The 22,576-nt window shown below is 36.4% G+C and overlaps 1 protein-coding gene across 3 annotated transcripts in view; it reads right to left on the bottom strand.

Annotated features, from left to right (window-relative positions):
- LOC149796711 (uncharacterized) overlaps positions 1-22,576 on the bottom strand; it is a 71,484-nt gene that overhangs the window by 42,244 nt on the left and 6,664 nt on the right. For 2 of the 3 annotated variants that reach the window (XM_089961341.1, XM_089961343.1), the window contains exons 2-5: positions 21,588-21,680; positions 19,058-20,289; positions 15,128-15,332; positions 14,093-14,203 (exon numbers count right to left, since the gene is read on the bottom strand). In XM_089961341.1, coding sequence (XP_089817467.1) covers positions 14,093-14,203; positions 15,128-15,332; positions 19,058-20,289; positions 21,588-21,680 — 1,641 coding nt within the window. The remainder of the gene's footprint in view (positions 1-14,092; positions 14,204-15,127; positions 15,333-19,057; positions 20,290-21,587; positions 21,681-22,576) is intronic. The other variant, XM_089961342.1, reaches the window with a different exon arrangement.

Genomic DNA, 22,576 nt, shown 5'->3' with positions numbered 1-22,576 from the left:
TATGCCATGTAAACAACCCGCCGTGATCACCTTGAATAACGTCTGTGGTTGTTGTTTTCCAGGATAGCAGTGATTTACCGCCCGTGTCCATAAAAGACAACAGTCGTTGTTCTTCGGTGATTGACGGAGACAACACTGGCATCCACAACCACAGTTTAGTTAGTATTATTTGACCAGCGGCAACAGCAGCATCTCGCCAGATAGCGTCATTATCATCAGGTTTTCGCACAAGTACAACTGTGTGTTTGGCACCGAATATGACCTTGTGGACATCTCTGCAGAATCCAAAGATGTGAGACAATGGAATCACACCTGAGAACTCTTCATCTCCACTTAACATCGATCTACGTGTTGCAAAACCCAAATTAAAATTTTCGTTCATCGATGCAACTTCGGTACCACCAACATTCATTGTTACATTCCTGTTCTCGGGGCTGTCGGTTATATCCTTTGCAAACATCATTGATGGTCCGGCTGATCTGGTGTAATCATCCGAGTATCTTGCCAACCCGAGAATTGTTGTGGCAACGTCGACGTTATCATGAATTGTTTCAATTTCTTTTCCATCTATCATATAAGTAGCGGATTTAAATAACGCCATGATCCCGTTGTTAACAAATCCAACTCGGTCGCCGATTCCGTAGTTAGTGTTATCATTCTTTAAAAGCCTACCTTCAACTTCGATGAAGGCCTCAGCGGGCAAGAAGTATCTACTTGTATCCTGGACCTGTAGTTCAATTCTTCCCCGTTGGTTAGGATTACGTGCTTCATAAGAATAATATTGAAAATCACGTACAGAATCATCTTTAAGTACTGGTTTGGACATATCAAACGCGTCATTGGATTTTCGTGCAAACATTATTATTATTTGTGATGGTCTAATTAAAATGTTATCGTCACCGGAAACCACTACCAGCTATCAAATTAGCAGTTACACTATCTTGCAACGCTTTGGAGGTAATTCCCGCTGTTGCGATCTCAGCTAATTTCTGATTTACGGCCTTATTTACTACGCTACTAACATTTGCCGGCATAGCTTCAGTGGATGGTAGTTTTACTGGCGCCAACCTCTTGACTGGGGTTTTTTTTTGTATCAGCTGTGCTAGTCGATCCTTGATTGATTGAAATGCTTTTCCGGCAAGACTACCAACAGTGCCAATGGCTTTATCCTTGACAACATCAGCGGCTTTCATCGCGAATTGTTTTGCTAACGGTCCAGCTTTCGGAGCGATTCTTGTGACTAAATCCCTAACAACATCACCGACTCCATCTCCGTAAACAACCTCGTATACTGGTAATCGTGAGTTTACTACTCTGACACTTCTTGGTCTGCGAAAAGAATCGTGTAGTATCATTTTATTTAATTATTGTTTCTCTAACTAAATTTATTAGTCGCTGTGGTAACCATCCGCGAGTTCATCAATGAGCCCCCGGTAAATGCCGATATCCATAATGCCACGCTGAAATAGTCTCTGACAGATATCTGCGGCTTCATTTATAATTTCCGGAGAGTTGTTTCCGGCACGTCTTCCTCCGATGAGAACTTCCAACCGTGATACGTCATTGACGATATTATCAGGGCAGGGAATAAAACCGGATCCTAAACCGCTCCCGGATTTCTCTCCAAGGTCACTAAAAAATTCCTCTTCGGTATCCCCCTCCGAGGATGGCTGTGGTTGTTGTTGTTGTTGTTGGCGTTGTTTATTTACTATCTCTTTCACTTCCGCATTAAATTTTATGTATCCGGGATCGCTTACATCAACGGGTAAATCCTGCATGCCAAAATATACCGCCTTTGCCCATTTCCAGAAGGTATTAATTTTTTCTTCATGTTTTTTTAGTAAAAAATCTCCTCTGTTATTAAAATTTTTTAAAGTAAAAATGGGAAGATTCCCTCTTATTTTTTTAAAACCGGCTTTCGTAAACCACTCCCGAGGTGTTTCTTTCTCGGTCTGCTGCAACGGAGGAGGAAGCCGATATAATTCTTCTGTTTCTGTTGGCGTTGCGACGACTTCCGGTTCTTGTTCTGTTGGCGTTGCGACGACTTCCGGTTTAGCTGTTTTCCGAGTTGGTTTTTTATGTCGCTTTGTCTGTCGCATTTGGACATCAAATCGATCTGATCCTGACATATACTCTCGATAAAATACATCACTGGTATCTAACCGTTCGATACCCTGTTTTATTTTATAAATTCCATCGAGAAATTGTTGCTTAGACATCTTTTGATTAGGATCTTTTATAAATTTTTCTCGAGAGTGATATGCCCTAGCAGCGTCAGCACCAAAAGCAATTATTTCATCTCTATTTCTGACTGGACGATTTTTAATTTCATCCACAAAACCTTCAACGAAATCCGTTTTATAATTAAATCCTTTGATCGGTTTCGGTTGAGCCTTCCTAAGTTCTTCTATCGCTTGAAGAAGACTTTGTTGCGGTTTATCAGGATCAGGTTTTCCTATGATAGCAGTTTTTATTGTTTCAGTAGCTTTGGTCACGGGTTTAAATAATTCCTCCGCGGATTCTGCAAAGCCTTCCCGTGCTTGCTGTCTTAGTTGTAATTTTTGTCTGACACTATCACGGATAGGAAGAAATTTCTGAATTGCTTCGAGACGTTCTCGAGCTAATCTAGTAGTAAGTGCTTCTCCGATATTTGCCATTATTTATTTGTCAATGATTTAATTCCGCTAACATAAAAATGTTTCCTTGGAAATCTTCGTCTTCGTAGAGCAGCAGGGGGGCGCAAACTACACCTGATTTTTCGATGATACCTCACCGTGGAAATTATGTCGGATACGAGTCGGATTTATTGAAGTAACTCGCGTTATATCAGCGGAAATACAAAGCATTTTCAAGGACATTTTTTTTGTCTCGTTTTCTGAATAAAAGTGTTATTTCATGGAAATAACGCTTCTATCGGGAATAGTTTTAGTGGATGGGGTGTCTCGGAAAAGTAGCTTGTAGGATTCGCCCCCCCTGCTGCTGGGTTTCTTAGCGTATGTGAAGAGTATAGTTAGGGTTATATTATATGAAATGAGAAAGTAGGGGGATGTTTTCCTTCACGTCCGCGCGATGTTGGGTCATCATCTAGGTAAGATCCATTTCATGTTTTAGGGGGATGTTTTCCTTCACGTTCGCGCTTTTCGTATAAGAACCCACAGTATTAGTTGTTCAAACCATTCTGCAAAGAATACAAAGAAGATGGCGTCAAACCACCTTAACAAAATGGAAAAATTGCAAAACGTCATGGACAATTTAGGAATGTTTGAGCAAATGTTGGTTAACCTAAACGAGGATCACTACTCATATAGTCCCCATAGAGTGAAGATGGAGATAAACAATTTACGAAAAATGAAGGTAATCATTAGTGATCTGTTGAAAGAAATAAAGGAGGAAAAGGAGGATGAAGAGGAAAGGATAAGGATGAGAGAATGGAATGAAAAAATTGAAAAAGAAGAAGAAAATGAAAAGAGGAAGAAAGAAGAGGAGGAAGAGAAGAAGAAAAAAAAGAAAGAGAAGAAGAGTGTAGGAGATAAAATAAGAACTTGGTGGAGGAAAAGAAGAAATTAGAAGAAGAATAAAACCCAAAGGCCCTTTTCAGGGCCAGCCATATTTCTCGAAAAGAGATAGTCTTTGAATTGCCTACCCCTTTTTTTAATTTTTTTTTTAAATTTTTTTAAAAAAAATCCCATGTTCAATTCCCCTTGTCCGTAAAGTGACCCACGATTTATTGCCATGTTCAATTCCCCTTGTCCGTAAAGTGACCCACGATTTATTGCCATGTTAAATTCCCTTGTCCGTAAAGTGACCCACGATTTTTCTCCATGTTAAATTTCCCTTGTCCGTAAAGTGACCCAAGGGTGTTTTTAATGCTAATTCCCATTGTCCGTAAAGCGCCCCCTTATACTACTTATGTTCGGATAATGGCATATATAATTATAGGTGCAGGCCTCAACAAAATAATATTCGTGAATAACAAAGATACCATTCTTGACAGTTTTACAATTATGTCAGAAATATCATGAACACTATGGCATACATAATCATGTCTTTTTGTACAGTCAATATTGACTAACCGTATCATTCGCATGATACTTTGTTCTCTGATAACTCCTATTAAAAATGTTTAACTACTATATCAGTAAAAAAAAACATTATTTTGAACATGTTACGTTGGTGTTACCAAACTATAACTTTGTGTCTATATCAGACCTTAATAAAACGACTCTAAACGACGACCGAGATATGCCTAGCTCCAGCGTAGGCGATACCTATATGCAATCAGATTACAAAGGACTTCATATAAGTACGATTATTAGGCATATACGATTTGACATCAAGCATCAATTAAGTCTAAGGCAGAATGCAGCTAACTCAGTTGTGTGATATTCATTTTCCTTGTTGCTAGGAGATGGGATGAAGCGACGAGTAGATGGCGCACAAATTTTCCATTCGTCTAACAATAATGTCATTAACTATATAAAGAAGCAAATGCTCACGTACATCGCTTTACCTATAATCGCTTTATTAAGAAAAAAGCGTTAAAATAACTTAGTGTATCAGAAAAAGATGAAGATTGTTATCAAGAAAACGATTATTTTATATTGCTGTGGGTTTAGTGCCATTTTGTACAGGATAAATGACCTCCAGTAAATATGGTGGAGGAATTAATCCGAAAAAACCCAGAGAAGATCCAGCGACCTACGGGAGATTACTGGCAAGCTTTTATGCATATCCTCGTTGGCCGAGCATGAGACTCGAACCCAGGGACAGAGGTGACATGTAAGTGATATGTACAGAAGACTCGGCCACCCGGGGTCCCAGAAAGAAATAGCATTTTTCTAATAGTTTTTCTAATGCTGAAACGTTAAGGCTTTCCTTTAGAACTGAATAATTGTCAGTACTGAAACATATTTGTCTAACTTAGAAGTGGTATAACTTAGAAGTGGTATAACTAGATTGATGTGGAATTTTTCACCGATAGTCAGGATGCTGGTACGAATATATTTATTGTCAAACCCAGCCAATGCATCTTTTCAGGTGTGTAACAAAAATTGGAGTCTTCGGAGAAAAAATATATATTCTAGATTACAGAGAAGTCATCCCAACCGATACCATAAATGAGTCGGGGCGTGTAATTTCTTTCAATTTATTTGCATCCCTATGTTGCATAACCCCACATTTGTTTTTGTCCAATACCATATCAATGCGTAGTGAAGAATATTATCAGTTGGTGTGTACTTTCATTAGGTGATATATGATGAGTTGGCAAGATGGATCTACGCACAGGCAAACTTATGTACAGACAGGTGGACAGATGGATGGACAGAGGTTTCGAAAAGACCCGTATAGCCTTCACAGTAAATAATCAGTAATCATAATAAATAACATAATTAGTGATCTCTTACGGATTGACAGTTTTTTTCTTTTTAACCTTCACTGAATTATCAACCGAAATCGAAACAAAACACGCTGTGTAAAATATACGAATCCACGAAGCGGAAAAAAGGGGATTACACCTTAAGTGTATATATTTATTCAATCTTATTGTTTCTAACAACATGGCACAAACTTACACTCGGTCATCAATCGTATGTGCAGCTACCACTCCAATAAAGTGCTAAGTATCAAAACTGAAAATCATGTTTGAGCAATACACGTAGAATTAAGATGCGAAATTAATTTCGACTTCATTTTTTTTTTTGGTTTGCTCTGTCATTTTCTACTCTCAAATTTATGAGTAGCGGTTACCTGACTTGGCTAGTGTATGATATTGACTAAAAGGAAATAGTGTATTCGTTTGCTTTCGCGTTACAATCTAGGTTTAAGGGAAATTCCAAATATTTCTACTAAACAGAATAGTGTGTTTTTTTTATTCTTTATATATATATATATATATATATATATATATATATATATATATATATATATATAGAGAGAGAGAGAGAGAGAGAGAGAGAGAGAGAGAGAGAGAGAAAGGTGGAGATGGAGACAGAGACAGAGCGAGGGAGACATAGACAGAGAGAGGGAGAGGGAGAGAGTCGTCATTATGTATGGATCTCATCAATGCACACAATAATTATAACACTCAAAATTACATCGATCAAGGGTGATAAAAGCTGAGAGTAAATCAAAGGATACTAATATTCAACACAACAGGAAGTATTTGTTGTTTTTACTGCTTCAAAACAATATATCAAGTGAGACTCTCCTAGACCAGGGCCGGAATATGGTCCTTGTATGCCCCGGCAATTCTTTAATAAAACCATTGACATTGACGTGACTCGGTCGCTCTGTGTATACACGTTTCAGTAACATGATGTTTTCGTAGGCCTAAGGCACAGTTCCTGAAGTGCCTATTGGATAATACATCCTTGTCCTCGACGAATGGCAAAAGTAGCCGCACACAATTTAAACCCATATATACTGGATCAACTGCATCAATGGAAATGTGCCTTGTGTGTATGTTACCTTATGTGTGTGTGTGCGTGTTTCTCGTATAGTGTGTGTACGAGAGAGAGACAGAGAGACAGAGAGAAAGAAACAGAAATAGAGAGAGATTGCACGACTGCACACTTGAATATAGCTTGGTTTGACACGAACCCATATGGTTGAAGCACCCATATTATGTTTTACTTCTCTGCTGTAACAGTGTATATCCATAATACAATTTTTCATAATGCTCGCTTTACAACTCTCTAAATCCAGACACAACCTTTAGTTTCAGCCGATCACCATCCCCACCGTGCGTTTTCGACGACGATTAAGGAGAGCATCCAATGCTTTATGGGTGAGTATGTTGAAGTCAGAAATATTAAAATCTACAACACATTATTTATTTAACTAGAATTACAACTTTTAAACAAATGATTATTTTTCTTTCCGTTTTTCATTTACCCCCACCCCACCCCCAATTTAATTCACCGAGCCATAACTGCATGCCTATATCCAAATCAAGTCTAATCGCGAGTTGAATTCAACTATTCAGTCCCGACCCAATAATTGATTAAGCCTGTAACAATGTCAGAATCTTAGATAATTGGAAAGAACATATATAATGCTAGATCCAGCAAGTCTCTCTCTCTCTCTCTCTCTCCGCAGATTATCGACATGTTAGAGATAGAACTTTCAGCTGTGTTTTTAGTCTCAGTGGTTTTGAACAGAATTATTTAGTAATTACTGTAAACATGATATGATAACAATGCAATCGTTGTTGATGTAAACAAACATTACTTTACCGTAGTTTGCAAATATTTTACATATAACCTTTATGCGAATGTTGTAAAAATGTAGTGCCACTAGGCAAGGATAATTTTGTTATGGGGGGGGGAGGGTAGTGGGTTTAAAAAGAAAAGAAATTCGAAAGGGACAGGTCAGTTAGATTGGTTGAAATATTAATGTAGAACGAAAGTTTTATTTGTTCTAGGAAAAGACCCTGCTTTTAAAATCCAAACCATAAATGATCCATTGTTATAAATCGTGTATGGAACCAAATAGTTTACTTTCATCAATAAATTGCCACCTGTTGTAGTTAGATAAACGCATTTGCCGAAAGCTTTATTACTAAAACGGCTTGCCAAACGAAACAAAACTCTAGTCCCTCCATAATAAGGATTGTTCTTGTGTGTGTGTGTGTGTGTGTGTGTGCGTGCGTATTTGAATATCATATCCATACTTAAAGAAAAATCAAGGCATAGGGACACTTAGGTTTTATCGGTATATTGTGGTGAAAAAGGATCACAGTGAAATTTAAGATAAAAACTGATAGATCCATTTTAATGTTCTTTTCACTGTCTTTCATTTTAGAATTTGTTCTCTGACATGCGCTCTGGCATGCGCTCATCTTTTGCGTCAGTACATGTTCTAATAGGAATACATGCAGAAACTACACACACTATTGCGCGCGCGCACACGCACACACACACACACACACACACTATTGCACACACACAGACACACACACACAAAACTGGGAATCCTATCCTTGTAATTGCACGAGCCCGAATGGTGTGGCTACAACTGTAATAATATATTAATATTATTTTCCAGTCGTTTATGTAATGTCAACAGTATTTAAAACATGTTCAGTGTCAAGTCAGGTAAGTCTTTCATTTAACAAGTGTTTGTTTTCTATTAGCGAGCAGGGGAGAGTAAATTGTTTACTACAATGTCGAACAAAGACAGAATTTGTTGTGAGCCAGATTTGTTTTGTCAGTCTTTGATGACAATTTTGAGCATTTTAACCAGGTTAAACAGTCTGCACCTCGACGTACCAAATGTTATTTAGTGTTTTATTATGGCTTAGCATGGAGATGATGAGTGAAAATCTTGCATTTGAGATCAGAGTTATGGTTTTGCTAAATTGTCAAATTAATCAATGTGGCCTCTATGAAACTAAGATTTCTTGTAAGGTTGCGACATTTCTGGCTTGATCTTTTTTTGAGAGAGAGAGAGAGAGAGAGAGAGAGAGAGAGAATTCGTGTGTATGGGTATTTCAATGAAGTATCGTATCCACACTTAAAAAGAACAGAACAAATAAATAGATACAGACACTTAAGGTTTCTAGCATATTGTCTTGAATAAATATTACAGTAAAATTTCAAACAGCACCACAAATGTCCTTTTTGTTCTCTTTATCTCTCTAGTTTTTTAATATTTTTCTAAGCATGTGTTCTTACGCTATTTCGTCTGCTCGTCTTGCTGTAGACTTCTTCGCTGGCATGCTTTCTTCTGCTTCTAAAATTTCCTCCATTTTCCCTTCTTTCTTACTTTCTTTCGACACTCTGTTGACTAATGCCACTTTTCTTGACAATGATACCAGGCATCGTTATGTTTGTCTCTGGTTTTCTACTGTCTAAGGAGAAAATGTCATTTAGTGTGGCTCTCACATCTTCATACATTGAAATTGCATGAGAGTATTTCCTTTGGTAGAGGGATCTCAGTGATGACTGATGTTCGGGCATGGTATGTCTTACAACTTGGTCAAAAAGAATCTCTTCACAAGTCATAAAACAAATACTTCCTGTGTACTGGCTTCTTCAGAGTTGCTCTTTTCGTAGCATTTCGTTCATGTCCTAGAGTACGTAGTGACATGATTTTCTGCATTTCACTTGAATCTTTACGACGCTTCCGTACTGTGGCATGCGTTGCTAGTAGTGGATGCATTGAGTGAAGTGGGCAATCTCGAATTTAAATGTAAACTATCCACTTCAAAGATGTCCGCAACCTTTCAAAAAATATTAATTTCCTACAGGTCCAATTCATTAGTTTGACAATACAACGAAATGTTAACTCTGGTCATAACATCAATATTTTCACTCATCGTCTTGAAGCTAGATCAAAATCAAACCTACGATTTGTCACGCTTTTCGAGTCCGTTGGAGTTTGTTCTCATGCTATTTGGCCCCCTGCCCTCTGTCACGGAATTATATATAAAAAAAATTTTTTTTAAATGAATCTACTCGGGTTTTGTTTTATGTGTACAACGATACCCGAGGATGATTTGTGTATATTGTACAAAGTTTCGAAATAGAGAATTTGGTTCAGCCTATGCCGCACGTGCGAAGTGCTTTGGATTTGAAAAACCCAGTACTTCCAGAGCACGGACGGTGCATTGCGGCATCGTCTGTGTATACATACCTCACCGTAGGTCAAAATCTTGACATTACGGAACGTCTTGTCAGTGAGCGGTCTACTTTAAGGACTTGCACATCTTCAGCTGTAGAGCTGACCAGAGTGATCGGAGTGATGACCAAAGTGATCAGAGCCATCAGAGTTATCAGAGTGATCGGAGTCGACGTGGTACCATCTGCAGAGCTAACCAAAGATGTTGACCACTGCAGCTGTGAAGCTGAACCATAGCAGCCGTAGAGCTGAGTAAACAGTGTTACTTGTCGAGTAGCTGCTGATCGGGCGTTGCTGACAGAGATTGTTGGGCGCTGATTGCTTGATTGACCAACCTGGAATACTGACTGGTTCAATGACCAGTGTGACTGGTAGCCAAGTGTGCTGGTGACGGAATATGTAACCCCATACATGTAATCTTTTAGCCGTGGGCTAATCTTTGGGGTGTGGAGTACCCAGTGTTTTTGAGACTGTAAAGATATTTTGTACATTTGTCCCTTTGTTTTAATCATTTTCACTATTTAAGTGAGTGATATTTAAAACACCACAGGTTTACTATTTAAATAAAACACTCCATTATTTCGTTGTGAAATCATTGTGAATCATTCACCCTTAGTCCTTGTACTGTGTAAAGTCATTTATTTTTATTTTCATTATTTAGTTCATGCGGATTATGTTAATTGATCCAATATCTGGATATTATATGCATGTATTAATCATAATTCTTTTCTAATTCAAGTCATTCGTCATTAAACATCGTATTTGTATCACCATCAAAAGTGTTCTGTTTTAAATCCGAAATCCCACCCACTTATCTTGTTACACTCTCCTCTCCTCGATTCGGCCTGCTTATAACAGTTTTAATCCTTTATCCACGTCTAAGTTACTGTTAGGCAGATATACTTGTTGTCCCTGCCCACCTCTCTCTCTCTCTCTCTCTCTCTCTCTCTGACACACACGTCCGGCCTCTGATTACCACGTCACGATTGATAGGCAAAATCTCTCTTTATGGGAGACATCTATGTACTAACGCCATACCTACTTACTTACCTACCTATATGCGTGCATCCCTACTGCTTTCTGATCTTTTATACTTACACACATTCATTTATGCATAGCTTCCTACCTACCTACCTACCAACCTACCTACCTGCATACATATATACCGGCTGAAAGTTGGCCAGCTTGTAAAGCTGATACATATTGAGAACTTAAATATTTATACTTGACCTGGTCATCTCAACTAGCATATGTCGTATGTTAATAAATATTCCTATGTCATTTCAAGTTGAGCATTTTAGAGATTGATGGGGGATGCATATGCACTCGAACTCAAGTTTTTTGTCTCTCTTTTCATTTCAATCAATTTATTTGTCACAAAATTATGTCGATGTGTCATGACATGAAGTCATAGTGAGGACTGCCGTTTTTAAACAACAAAACAAAAACAGAACTCATATTGAGGTCTGCCGTTTTGAAACAATAAAACAAAAAATAGAAATGGAAAAGGCGTTATAAACCTACAAGAAATTCCAAGTAACGCTGCTTTCGGATCGCACAAAGCCATTGTGGGGAAACACAAACAGAACAAAATCACAATATACACTTCATCTTAGCTTCAACTCCAAATTCCTTAGTGTGGCAATGTAACAAAAATGTAGCCCTGGTCTTAACAGCAGTATTTTCACCCATCGTCTTAAATCTAATGAAACATTAGATGAACCGAGGTCAGCTTGACGCTAGATATTTTTGTAACAAAACATACCGCTAATACGTTTATCAAGTGACAACGGGTAGCTGATACATGTGAAAATTTAAATCTGGTGGCTCAATACGTAATTAATAACAGTGGGTATATGTATGGTTTGGATTTTAATGTCAGAGAATGACTGTGCCTCAGTACGTGTTTCCTCTTCTCACCTTCATGGGGTGTGGTTTTGGTGGGAAGTTTTGTTTAAAAGTATGCATGATTGTATATAAGCATGCTACTCTGCAAAGGTGTATTCCTACACTTTCTGTGTAAACTTATAGAGAATATCAAGGTGGCATGTGTGTGTTAGTTCTCTTTAAAGCGAATTGCATGAAGTTGGGGATGGAGATCGGGCAAAGGCGGGTATATTTTTTTAACTTTGCTAAAGACATACTAGTAGGTGTATTTTTATCATTACATTCCAATATTGTACTCAGAAAATCCAATTTAACATATTTAACATTAACGTCTTCCCAAGCAGGCCAGTAAAGTTAAACTATTGGACGCTTGTCACAATATAGACCCATAAATATAAACTTAAAGATGTTTCTGCATTACATTTTGTATAAGAGGCCATAAAGACCCATCATGTTAGATTCCAGTAAGAGGCCATTGCATCCTCTCTACTTTCAATTCCCGTCAGAGAACCAGTACTATGTTAAATTTTTCTTATGCCCCGTAAAGAGACCTATAAATTTTAAATTTATAGACATTTTTTTTTAACAGAAGAAAAATAAGTCTTTATGGAATCAATGTGCGCCATGGGCCCAAATTGAATAATACGTGGAAGATTAACAAATAATAAGCCCGTGATTGGTGTAAAGATAATTTACATAAATACATAACGAATTTTATAATTATTATTCATCAGTTTACATTTCAATGTTCGTGGGGCTTACTTTCGATTTTTAAGATCGTGGAATAAAATTTACATTGATTCTATTTTGTAGGGCAAAGAAACAAAAAGTAATAAATATGTGAAAGAGATGAAAAAAGAAACACACATAAACAATCACTGAGTTACATCATTAGTATTCGTCATTTGCATACACTACACGAATCAAGGAGTATCTGTCTATGCTTAAGGGCATATTTAACAAATTTTACATATCGAGTTCAATGTACCTTTGTATCTGATTTGCAGTGCAATAGAAACGTATCCTTTGAAGGGTTTACATAGAGATATGTAAGTAAATACAGTTTACTAAGCGAGTCAGAAGCTCTACACTTGGAAACAAAGAAGAAAAACTGTTAATAAAAGACGTACATTAAACATCCGTTCGATATCACTTGTAGTAAACGGACATACCCTTGGAGTATGATTGCTTCTACGCGTATTCATTCTACCGTTCAGAGATAACTGCCTTCAACATTAGCTCATTTTGTACACTTTGGTCATTCCAAGCATGTCCACAGACCATGAGAAATAGGCATGATTTTGACTGAGCATATAACTTGCATCCTGTTGCTTGCTACCATTTTCAATCCATATTAAAGCAAATATGGGAAGTCTATTGTTAGAAAATTTGAATATTTGCAGTGAGTAATGTATTGCTTTCACAATGGATGCTGATTTCAGACTTTCACCCTACTTCACCGAATAGCAAATTGTTGTGTAATAGATTTTTAAGTTTCAATACATATTTTCAGTAATTTTTATGTCCTCCATCAATACAAATGTATGACTAAATGCCGAACTTTCAGTGCCATAGAAAAGGTAGTATCTTAGTATCAAATCATTTTAAACATCATTTCTACTGATAATTTTCCAAACACAAGAAATTCTTCGACTCAGAATTATAATCTAGATGCTTTATTTCAGACAAGACGTTTTCGCACTTTTTACCAAACTCCATATTTATAAACGAAGCCACTTTAAGTATGTGGCTTTCAAAGCACCATTCCTCGTGATTCCGTAGGTATCCTCATGTACATAAAGTCGAAATCACATTAACGAGATTACAATATCACCCCGTGTAGCGATCCCTTAGCAGTATTAATCTATGTATATACATGCAGATTTAACCGTTGTTTTAAATATAGGCATATGTTGTGCCACTTATTATAATCAATTGCTGGCTTTGAAAATCTTGCCTCTCTTTCTCTCTCTTTCTCTCTCTCTCTCTCTCTCTCTCTCTCACACACACACACACACACACACACTCACATGCAGACAGGCTTTCAGTATTACATTTGAAAAAGAGCAGCCGCTGTTACACTTCCTCAGAAACGATGGTAGTACAACGAATAATTAATAATTAGATAACTAATTAAATTGTTTTAGCGATTTTCAACCTAAACTACAAAATGATTACGTGACTAAATACATTTTATTTAGCGATTTTCAACGAAAACTATTCAAAATAACCTGCATGAGAAGGCAATGTACATCATCTAGTAACACGTACTGCTTGTCATTGACATATGAATGGAATAAAGATAGGTATTACAGAGCTGTGTCTGCACCAATCAGGCAAGATCCAAATTTTACTGACGATATTGGTGCGTCTGCTTTGTTTTAACGTAGGCATGCGTGACATGCAGCAAAGCAGGGCAAGTTTCAGCATACCGATTATGATTGGATAAAATAATGCGGTTTTCTCAAAGAGCTCGATATTTAATTCTTTAAAATTATTTCCATGATGACAAAATCTTACACATATACACAGATATAAAGAGAAGGCTTTTAATAATTCCAGAATTTTACTAAAGATTACCAACCTTGGAATTCCGCTGACCACTGCGAAAATTATTTCCGCTTGGGTTTAGTAGAGCATTGTACACTGTATCCAGTTGGTAGCGAGCACATCTCTTGACGAAAAGGTAGGCCTCCTGTATGAGAGGTTATAAAGGAATAACCTTGATTATAATGCTGTATTAAAGCCTAATATATATTCATCTTTATTCTATCTTTTTATATTGTAAAGCGTATGATGTTACTTTAAAGGAAAGCATTATGCATATATGTAGTGTGCGTTAAACATTAGTCCTTGACTGTAGATTGAAACATATTACATAGCTAATTGTTTTCAGTGAATGTAGATTATATATTAAGATAATGACGACTTGTAAGCAACGTCTTTACTTGGATTTGAGTTCATGACAAAAGCATGTTCTACCTGATAATTGTGATCATTTTCCGATTAATTCGCGTAAATTTAAGCAAACAGACCTGATTTTGTTTAAAGGTTGGGGTAATCCTCCATTACGAAAATGGAGTTTTTTTCATGAAGGTTATTGGGACGTAGGTCAAGCGGGGATATATATAACAGGTTGTTTAAATCAAAATTAGTCATTTCCATTTTAACATCCTTCTAGTGGGATCAGTCTTTTAGTTGTGTTCAGTAACCATCTGAGAGGATTTTTTAATTTAAATTATTCATTGGAATAACAAGGTGCTTGTTGACCTTTGGACTAAAACACTATTTTGGTATTATTATGAATATATTCAAAGATATTCTGGATTATATCATTGTGGTGCATCAAGAATGTAGGCACAGTGACCTATTCATGACCTGAACTCATTCGGAACACGTCAAACGTTTGGAACTGTGCTATAACGTTTAATATTATTTTGGATTTACTTCACAGTACTTAAGTTCCTTTTAAATTTCACTTTACATTCAAGCGAAAAAAATTATGTGTTAAATTTCATTAAACGTGGTTCCTTCGTATTTTTCTGTAACTAAGTATAAACCGTACGGTCATTACGCATATCGTACTTTAACATAAAAATGTATCTCCATCATCACTTACAGTGCATAGATCCAGTAGTATCTGGGTCGCTTTTCGCTCATCTTTGCCAAGTTTCGCCGTTAGCATAAGATAGGCATCGCACCAGTCGTTTCCATAGAGATCACATCGAAATTCCTCTGCTAACTTGATAGGTGAATTTTTGTCATCAATATTCTGTATACGGCAACCTCCCCTAGATAGGCTCTCAGCCGCTATAATGCTTAATCTGCAATAGTAAAGAAACATTAAGACTGGATGCATATTTAAGTTTAAACAAGTCTGGCACATACATACATGTGTATAGATAGCCATCTGAGATCAAATGCAGGGCTTCCTTCATTCCGATTCGAATATTCAGATACAATGATGTAATCGTCAATCAATGACTAACGTAACCTTACTATGTTGACAGTATTATTGTTACCAATTGTTTAGGATACAGAAATGAGTTCAGTCTGTATTCCGGAGGCATATCTCTAACACAGTGCATGATGTCTCGATGAAACGTAGTATATAGATGATATAGTTGTGCAGCTTTTACGAGACTGTTCGTCTCATAAACTCTTAGTCAAGCTATGTCCATGACCAGAGAGAGAGAGAGAGAGAGAGAGAGAAGAAATGCAAGCTCTCCTGAAAGAGATGTCACTTTGACAACGAAGAAATTGCTACATCTGGGGAATATCACGATGCGAGGGTACGACATCTGTAACGACACAAGCCTCTTTGAGTTTCTGAAGAGTGAACTCTTTATTGAAATGCTCAACATATAAAATTACATTCCAGTATCAATCTGCATAAACTTAAATTACAGATATAAGAGATACATATATAACTACGATATTCCTTCACTTACCAACATCATACATTTGTATAGTCTCTGCCTTTTAGAATATAATACAGATAATTAAATATCGAATAAATTCACGATTGCTAAAGAATCTAAATTTCAATATTTCAGACTAATACCGTAATCGTTTAGAAGAAATATATTTTGCTGAATTTAATCTAAAATGTCAACATATTAAACTCTATTATTTAAAGAGCATTTTATTTCTAAAGTAACTATTACTTAGTATGAAGTTGGTAGAGAACGTTGCTTTTTACTATATCAATAATATAATTACACGTAAATATAACTTCTTCAAACAATTAAACTTTTCAATACGTTATATTAAAGAATAATAAAGAAATATTAAAATAATCTAATGTTGCAACGTACTGATGTTAGATGAACATCTTAACACTAAAAATCCTTATACTATATCAAAAATTGTACATAGACGATAATCTTACCAGTAACGACACAAGCCTCTTTGAGTTTCTGACGAGTGAACTGGGTTGTCCGCGGATTGACGCTTTTTATACCAGCTTCTTAGGACATGGCCAAATATTGAGTGAGTTCTAGTTCTTGTGTGTCGTCAGAATCTCAAAGTGAGGCTCCATCTTTCCTTACAGACTATCGTCTTGGTCTATGTACGTTATTTGGTAGACAATTTCGCCAGATCAGCTCATTTATCCTTTAAGAAGGAATCCTTGGCATTTGTCTAATTCGTCTATCTCACAACTTACCGATTTTTTTTGTTGATTTTTTTTGTTGCTGACTTATGATACAATGAAAATGTATAAAGAGTATTGCCTTTTGCTCATAAGGGCAGAATCTTTATTAAATAGTATATAATTGTAATACCGAAATAAATGGATTTAATCTTAATATACTTTGATAGAAAAAATTACTTTTAATAAAATTTAGAGAAAATTTCAGTCTTATTACTTTTACTAAACAATTCTGTCCTAATATAGCTATGCAATTTACTGTTCGATACTCTTCAACTTCTTGGGCAAAACTACAACACCATTTTAGATAAATCTATGAAATTTGATTGTGTATATAGGAATATATACGTCTTCGCCATTCACAATTGTCCAGGTATAATAGTTTAAGCATCTCCGTCCATTTGTCTGCTCATCCTTTCAATCGTCACACTTTCGTATCATCGAGAGGACTCCAAAACAGTGGATTGTATCCATATAAAGCGTTATAGTCATATGAGTTGAGTGGTCTTGTTGCAAGTAGGATCTCCTCATTTTCAATATTGTATGTTTTATCCATCAGTATGTTCAACCATCCGTCACAATATGTTTATGGATTAAACCTACAATAATATTCAAATCATTATTTCTCTCATCTTTAAACTTCTCCTCAGCATTTTGTTCAGTCGTCCATCTATTCAACTTACAAATCTTGGTTTCTGGAGTAAAAATCGCACCTTTTTAACATATTCCTGTGAGACTTTATATACATATCAAACTAACGGTTAAAGTGTGTACCGTCACTTGCTGACTTGTGTCGTCATTCATCTGTGCCACAGTAAAAAATTGCAAATTAAACAAGTGCACACGCATTATGCAAATCGCGTCCTTGAATAATTTGTAAGTTCGTGATTCCTATATATCAGATATTGAACAAGTAATTCTATATGGAAGAGCTTTTTCTTATAATTAAAACCGCTAATTTCAAAACAACCATAAAAGCTATATGCTTTCATTGCTTTGTCTCCTGAACCACTTCATACAAATAAGAAGCGATGAATATGAATGTCAGCTTATATCATCAAAGAAGTTTGTGTGTGTGTGTGTGTTTGTATGTGTGTGTTTGTGTTTGTGTGTGTGTGTCTTCACTTCATTTGCATATTACATATTAATCAAATTAAGCTATTTGTGTTTAAAATGAATAACCGAATATATTATTATCTGACGTTCATATTATGTGCACATGACCATTGGCTTGGACCTTGAACTAGTAGGAATTGTACACCAATTACCTTGATACAGTTATCATTTACACACATTTATAAACATGCATTATAATTTCCCTCGAGTCCATGGAACACTCAGTGATAGAAGGCTTTTGCTTTCAAAGCAAAAGAAGGCTATATTATATACAAGCAAAAGAACTCTACAGCTGTTCTGAATTAAACCACCATATTTTATCAATTCATTGATAACATTGTGCTAATTCATTCATTATATTTGAACAATTTCATCGATCAACTGCTTTGCGTATACGACGAGCTTTAAACTATTGCAATATAGTATCACCTTCTTTTTTGTACATGCATTTCAACGCTGTTTCTGAGTATGTATGTATGTATGTATGTATGTATGTATGTATGTATGTATTAATGAACAAAATCGATGGATGGATGCATGGATGGTCACATGTATGCATGCAAAAATACATGCATACATGCATGTCTGTAAGCAGACATGCATGTATGCGTGAATGTATTGTAAGAAAGGTCTATTAGGAACAAAACTGCGTGAATTTTGTTGGAGGTGTTTGTTGTCTCCATAATTAAAATGACATTAAGACAGCAGGCCAAATATCTGGTGTGTTCTAAACTGAGCTATTATCCAAAATATGTATCCACTGTTGAAAAACATGACACAAATTTCACACATGTATGTTTCTTCTTACCTCACAATGATACAATGTTTCTGTACGAAATTCTTAGATGATGATCCGTATTTCATGCCACGAAACCAAAAACAGACCACAAGACCACTCTATGGAGAATTACTCCAGTCTATAATTAATACAACACGAATATATACAACTAACCTAAGATCCCTACAAACGTATCCATCCTACCATAATTTACTATGAACATCAATCAGTAGTACAAATGTACCTTCCAACTGGTTAATTAATATGTTCGAGAAATGTTTTCTCAGCCACCGCTTCCACATAATCAAATAAAGAGTCACGATAGTCTAGTAAAGCTGTAAAAGGGGACATAAATACAAATACGAAATAACATATTGCCTCTTACAGTACATACATACATACAGACAGACAGACATACATACTTACATACATACATACATACGTACATACATATATACACATTTTCTCTGAATGTCTGAATGTACAAAGAGAGAGATAGATACCTCTTTTGTGCTTCCTCATATTTATCTTTAATATCGGCAAATTCTTGTCGCAGACTATCATTGTCAGAAGATGTTTTGTTTTTCAGCTCATCCAAAAGTCTTTTGTTATCTTTTAACAAATGGTCATTTTCTTCCCTAAGATTTTTCATATCCTTCTGAACTTTGTCCAGCTCGGTTTTCTGTTTGCTATTCTGTATATTTAATATTTCACCCCTAGAATTGATGCATTTATTGTCGTTTTCAAGTTTTTCAATGCGCGATTGAAGCATTTGACACAAACCATCCAAACGTGTAATCGTTTTCCTCAGCTCCTCGTGTTGAACCTCTGCTCTTTCAAGAGCTTCAGATCCTTTCGACCAGATGCCATTCTGTATTTCAAGTGTGAATTTTTTTTGTTTTTCCTCTGCATCCTGCAGTCTATTCAAAAGATCCTCAAATGAGTGCTGCAACTGTTCATATTCATTTTGCAACTGTGAATACTCAAGCTCCAATGTTTTAAGCACGGTACTGATAGCTTCTGACCCATGTATAGCAAATTCAGTTTGAACTGCAGCATGCTGACAAAACACTTTCCTTTGAATTTCAATAGCGCCTACTGACTTGGTCCTTCTTGACGACATTAGCATCTTGTTTTCATAATTGGTAAAGAGCGACTCTCCCTCTAGAGTTCCTGAATCAGCAAGTTTCGACTGAAGATCTATGTGAGTTTCCAACATATCTTTCAAGTCTTCTCTCAGTTGTTTGTTTTCATCCATTGACAGACTCAGCCTTGCTTCCGTTTGAGACAGCCGCTTCAGTACATCCACCTTGTCTGTATTTCGCATTGGACATGCAGTAGATGACGTAAAGGCGATCTTTGTCTCTGCATCATTAATCAACATTTCTGGTCGTGCTTTGCTCGTTTTCTTTTGAGTGTCCTCCATCGTGGCGATCTTCTGTTGAAGAACTTGGTTGTCTACAGCGATCCTAGCTCGTTCAGCTTCACCTTGTGTCAGTTTTGATCTGAGGTCCGAATTAGACTTGATAAGACGGCTAATTTCATCGGATTTAGAGCCCAAAAGCTCATCTTTGAGTTTGCTAGAAGTTATCAAATTTTGGTTTTCCACTTCCAGCTTCTTAAGTTCTTCCTTAAGCTTCATCAGCCCCTCTCCGTTCATATGTAGTCCACATCTTGCATCATTTGCAGCTGACGCAACGGTAGAGTCTATTTGATCATACTTTGCATTGTCATCCTGTAAAATATTATAAATTACAAACTGCTTTAAGACTAATATTGTATGCATGACAAAAGTTTATCGAAGCTATTTAAGAAGCACTTTTGGGTAATGTGAAAGCCTACCGTATCTCACACAAACATTTGCTTTGCGTCTTGGGAACTCTAACCAGCAAATTCTATGACAGAGTAACAATTTCCCTTATAATGATGGGCACAAAAAAAACAAAAAAAAAAACAGACCTCTCTTTTGCAGGAGAAAAGTATATAGCAGACACGAGTGGTTAAAAATGTACCTCAATTCTTTATTCTGGTTAACCAAAAAATGCATATGTTACTACGAGAGAGAGAGAGAGAGAGAGAGAGAGAGAGAGAGAGAGAGAGAGAGAGAGAGATTTATACTGTAAATGTGATGCAGACGGAACAAAATGGATCACTTCACCTCAGGACTGAAACATCATGTCACATGAACTACAACGAATTTTGTGGATTGAAACGCAGGGTAAATGTCTACATTACACAAACAATAATTTTGATTTTAAAAGAAAAGAAAATTAAATGGTATAATGTCTTACTATAAACTAAAAAAAATATAAATTATGAAGATACAAAAAACATTGTGGAGTAACACGTGATACATATACATAGTATGACCAAAACTTTACGGAATACCACGTAAGGGTAAACGTTAATCCGTGAATTCTGGCTGGCTTTACGGAATGCCATGTTAGGGTTAGCGTCCCTGTGCCAGCGATTCATATGTGTATTGAATATTCACATGCAAGCGTCATATGTCAGCATTTTCTGTAACGGAATGATTTAAGGTGCAAACAAATTATTTGTGGCCGTGAAGATAATCTTCGCATCAGAGAAGAACTTACTAACACTAATAAATCAATACTTTCTGAAAGATTAGCTTTACATTCATCACGATCTGTTGTTTCATTTTACAAGTGCTTATGGGAGAGAAAGAGTTACAAGAGACTGGTTTAATCGAAATAGGTTTTCTAATGGAAGACATAAAATCGAAACATGATGAAAGATGATAACATGGCGTCTGTTAATGTCATTGCCGAGTTAGGCTATTGCGGTCTACTCCAAACGTATACATGCAGTATTTTGATTGGTCGCTAAATGTATGCACACAGCCTTTCGAGTGGTCGCTAAATGTATGCACGCAGCCTTTTGATTGGTCGGAAAGATAAATGTCAAGAAAGATCTGGATAGGAGTAATGTTTAATAAGAAGGGTCAGCTCTACCTTATATGCACGTGTTGGATGAAAAGCAAATTTTATATGGCAAATACGATCTACTTGCATTATTACTGGATTCGGGACAAGTCGGATTTAGGTGATCGGGAAATTCTGCTTTTCCATCTTGCTCTGTATTATTTTCTCTCTTAAGTGGCTCCTGAAAAGGCAACCAAATAGTAATTAGAACTGAATATAATTTATTCAGATAAGAATAAAATGCAATTATATAAGATAAAACTCCATTAATATCTTTATATAACTAACTGTAGATTTTATTGCAAAATATCTCGAACACCTAGCCATATTTTAATAACATCTTTTTACGTACTTATTGTACGTATGTATGTATGTATGTATGTATGTATGTATGTATATATGTATGTATGTATGTGTGTGTGTGTGTGTGTGTGTGTGTATGTATGTGCGTGCATGCGTGCGCGTGCGTGCGTGCGTCTGTACGTATAACATAAATATATGTATGATGTGAGATTAGTAGTATAGATACGTCGGATGTTTGAAAGTTTTGTTGAACTTGCATATTTTGCAAAGGGTTTTATTTTAGTTTTCAAGAAGTTAAAGCCTCATCTGTTTAATTTCCAGCAGACAGCTCAGTTTCCTGTTTCACTGTGTGACAATTTTCTCTGATTTTTATCATTCTTAAACACCAAATTTAAAACATCAATCCAAACCACGAAATAGGGAGTAAACTATATTTTATTTTTATCTTCAATATGTCGCAATTTGCGATCGCTGTGTCAACCGTATTTTTCGCACGTTTCAACTACAATACTGCAGATTTCGTACAAGGAATGGTCCCCACACTATAACTTATTGATTTCCAACCATCTGCTGCGCCGATATCCGACTTGTACTACAAAGGGTGAACATTTCATATTGCCGACCCGTTATCATTCACATGAACAAATTTGCAAGTATAAAGATTAATAGTTTAACTGATAGGCCTTCGCAGCGACTCCACTAAATTTTAACCTGCTTAGCGATCGCCATGTGTGTGCGTGTGTGTGTGTGTGTGTGTGTGTGTTTATTCTGTGA

Source organism: Sinohyriopsis cumingii, chromosome 6, assembly GCF_028554795.1.
Source record: "Sinohyriopsis cumingii isolate HCF-2022 chromosome 6, ASM2855479v2, whole genome shotgun sequence".
Classification (NCBI taxonomy): Eukaryota; Metazoa; Mollusca; class Bivalvia; order Unionida; family Unionidae; genus Sinohyriopsis; species Sinohyriopsis cumingii.
The sequence above is the reverse complement of the archived record's forward strand: the minus strand, read 5'-3'. Positions and strand labels throughout refer to the sequence as shown.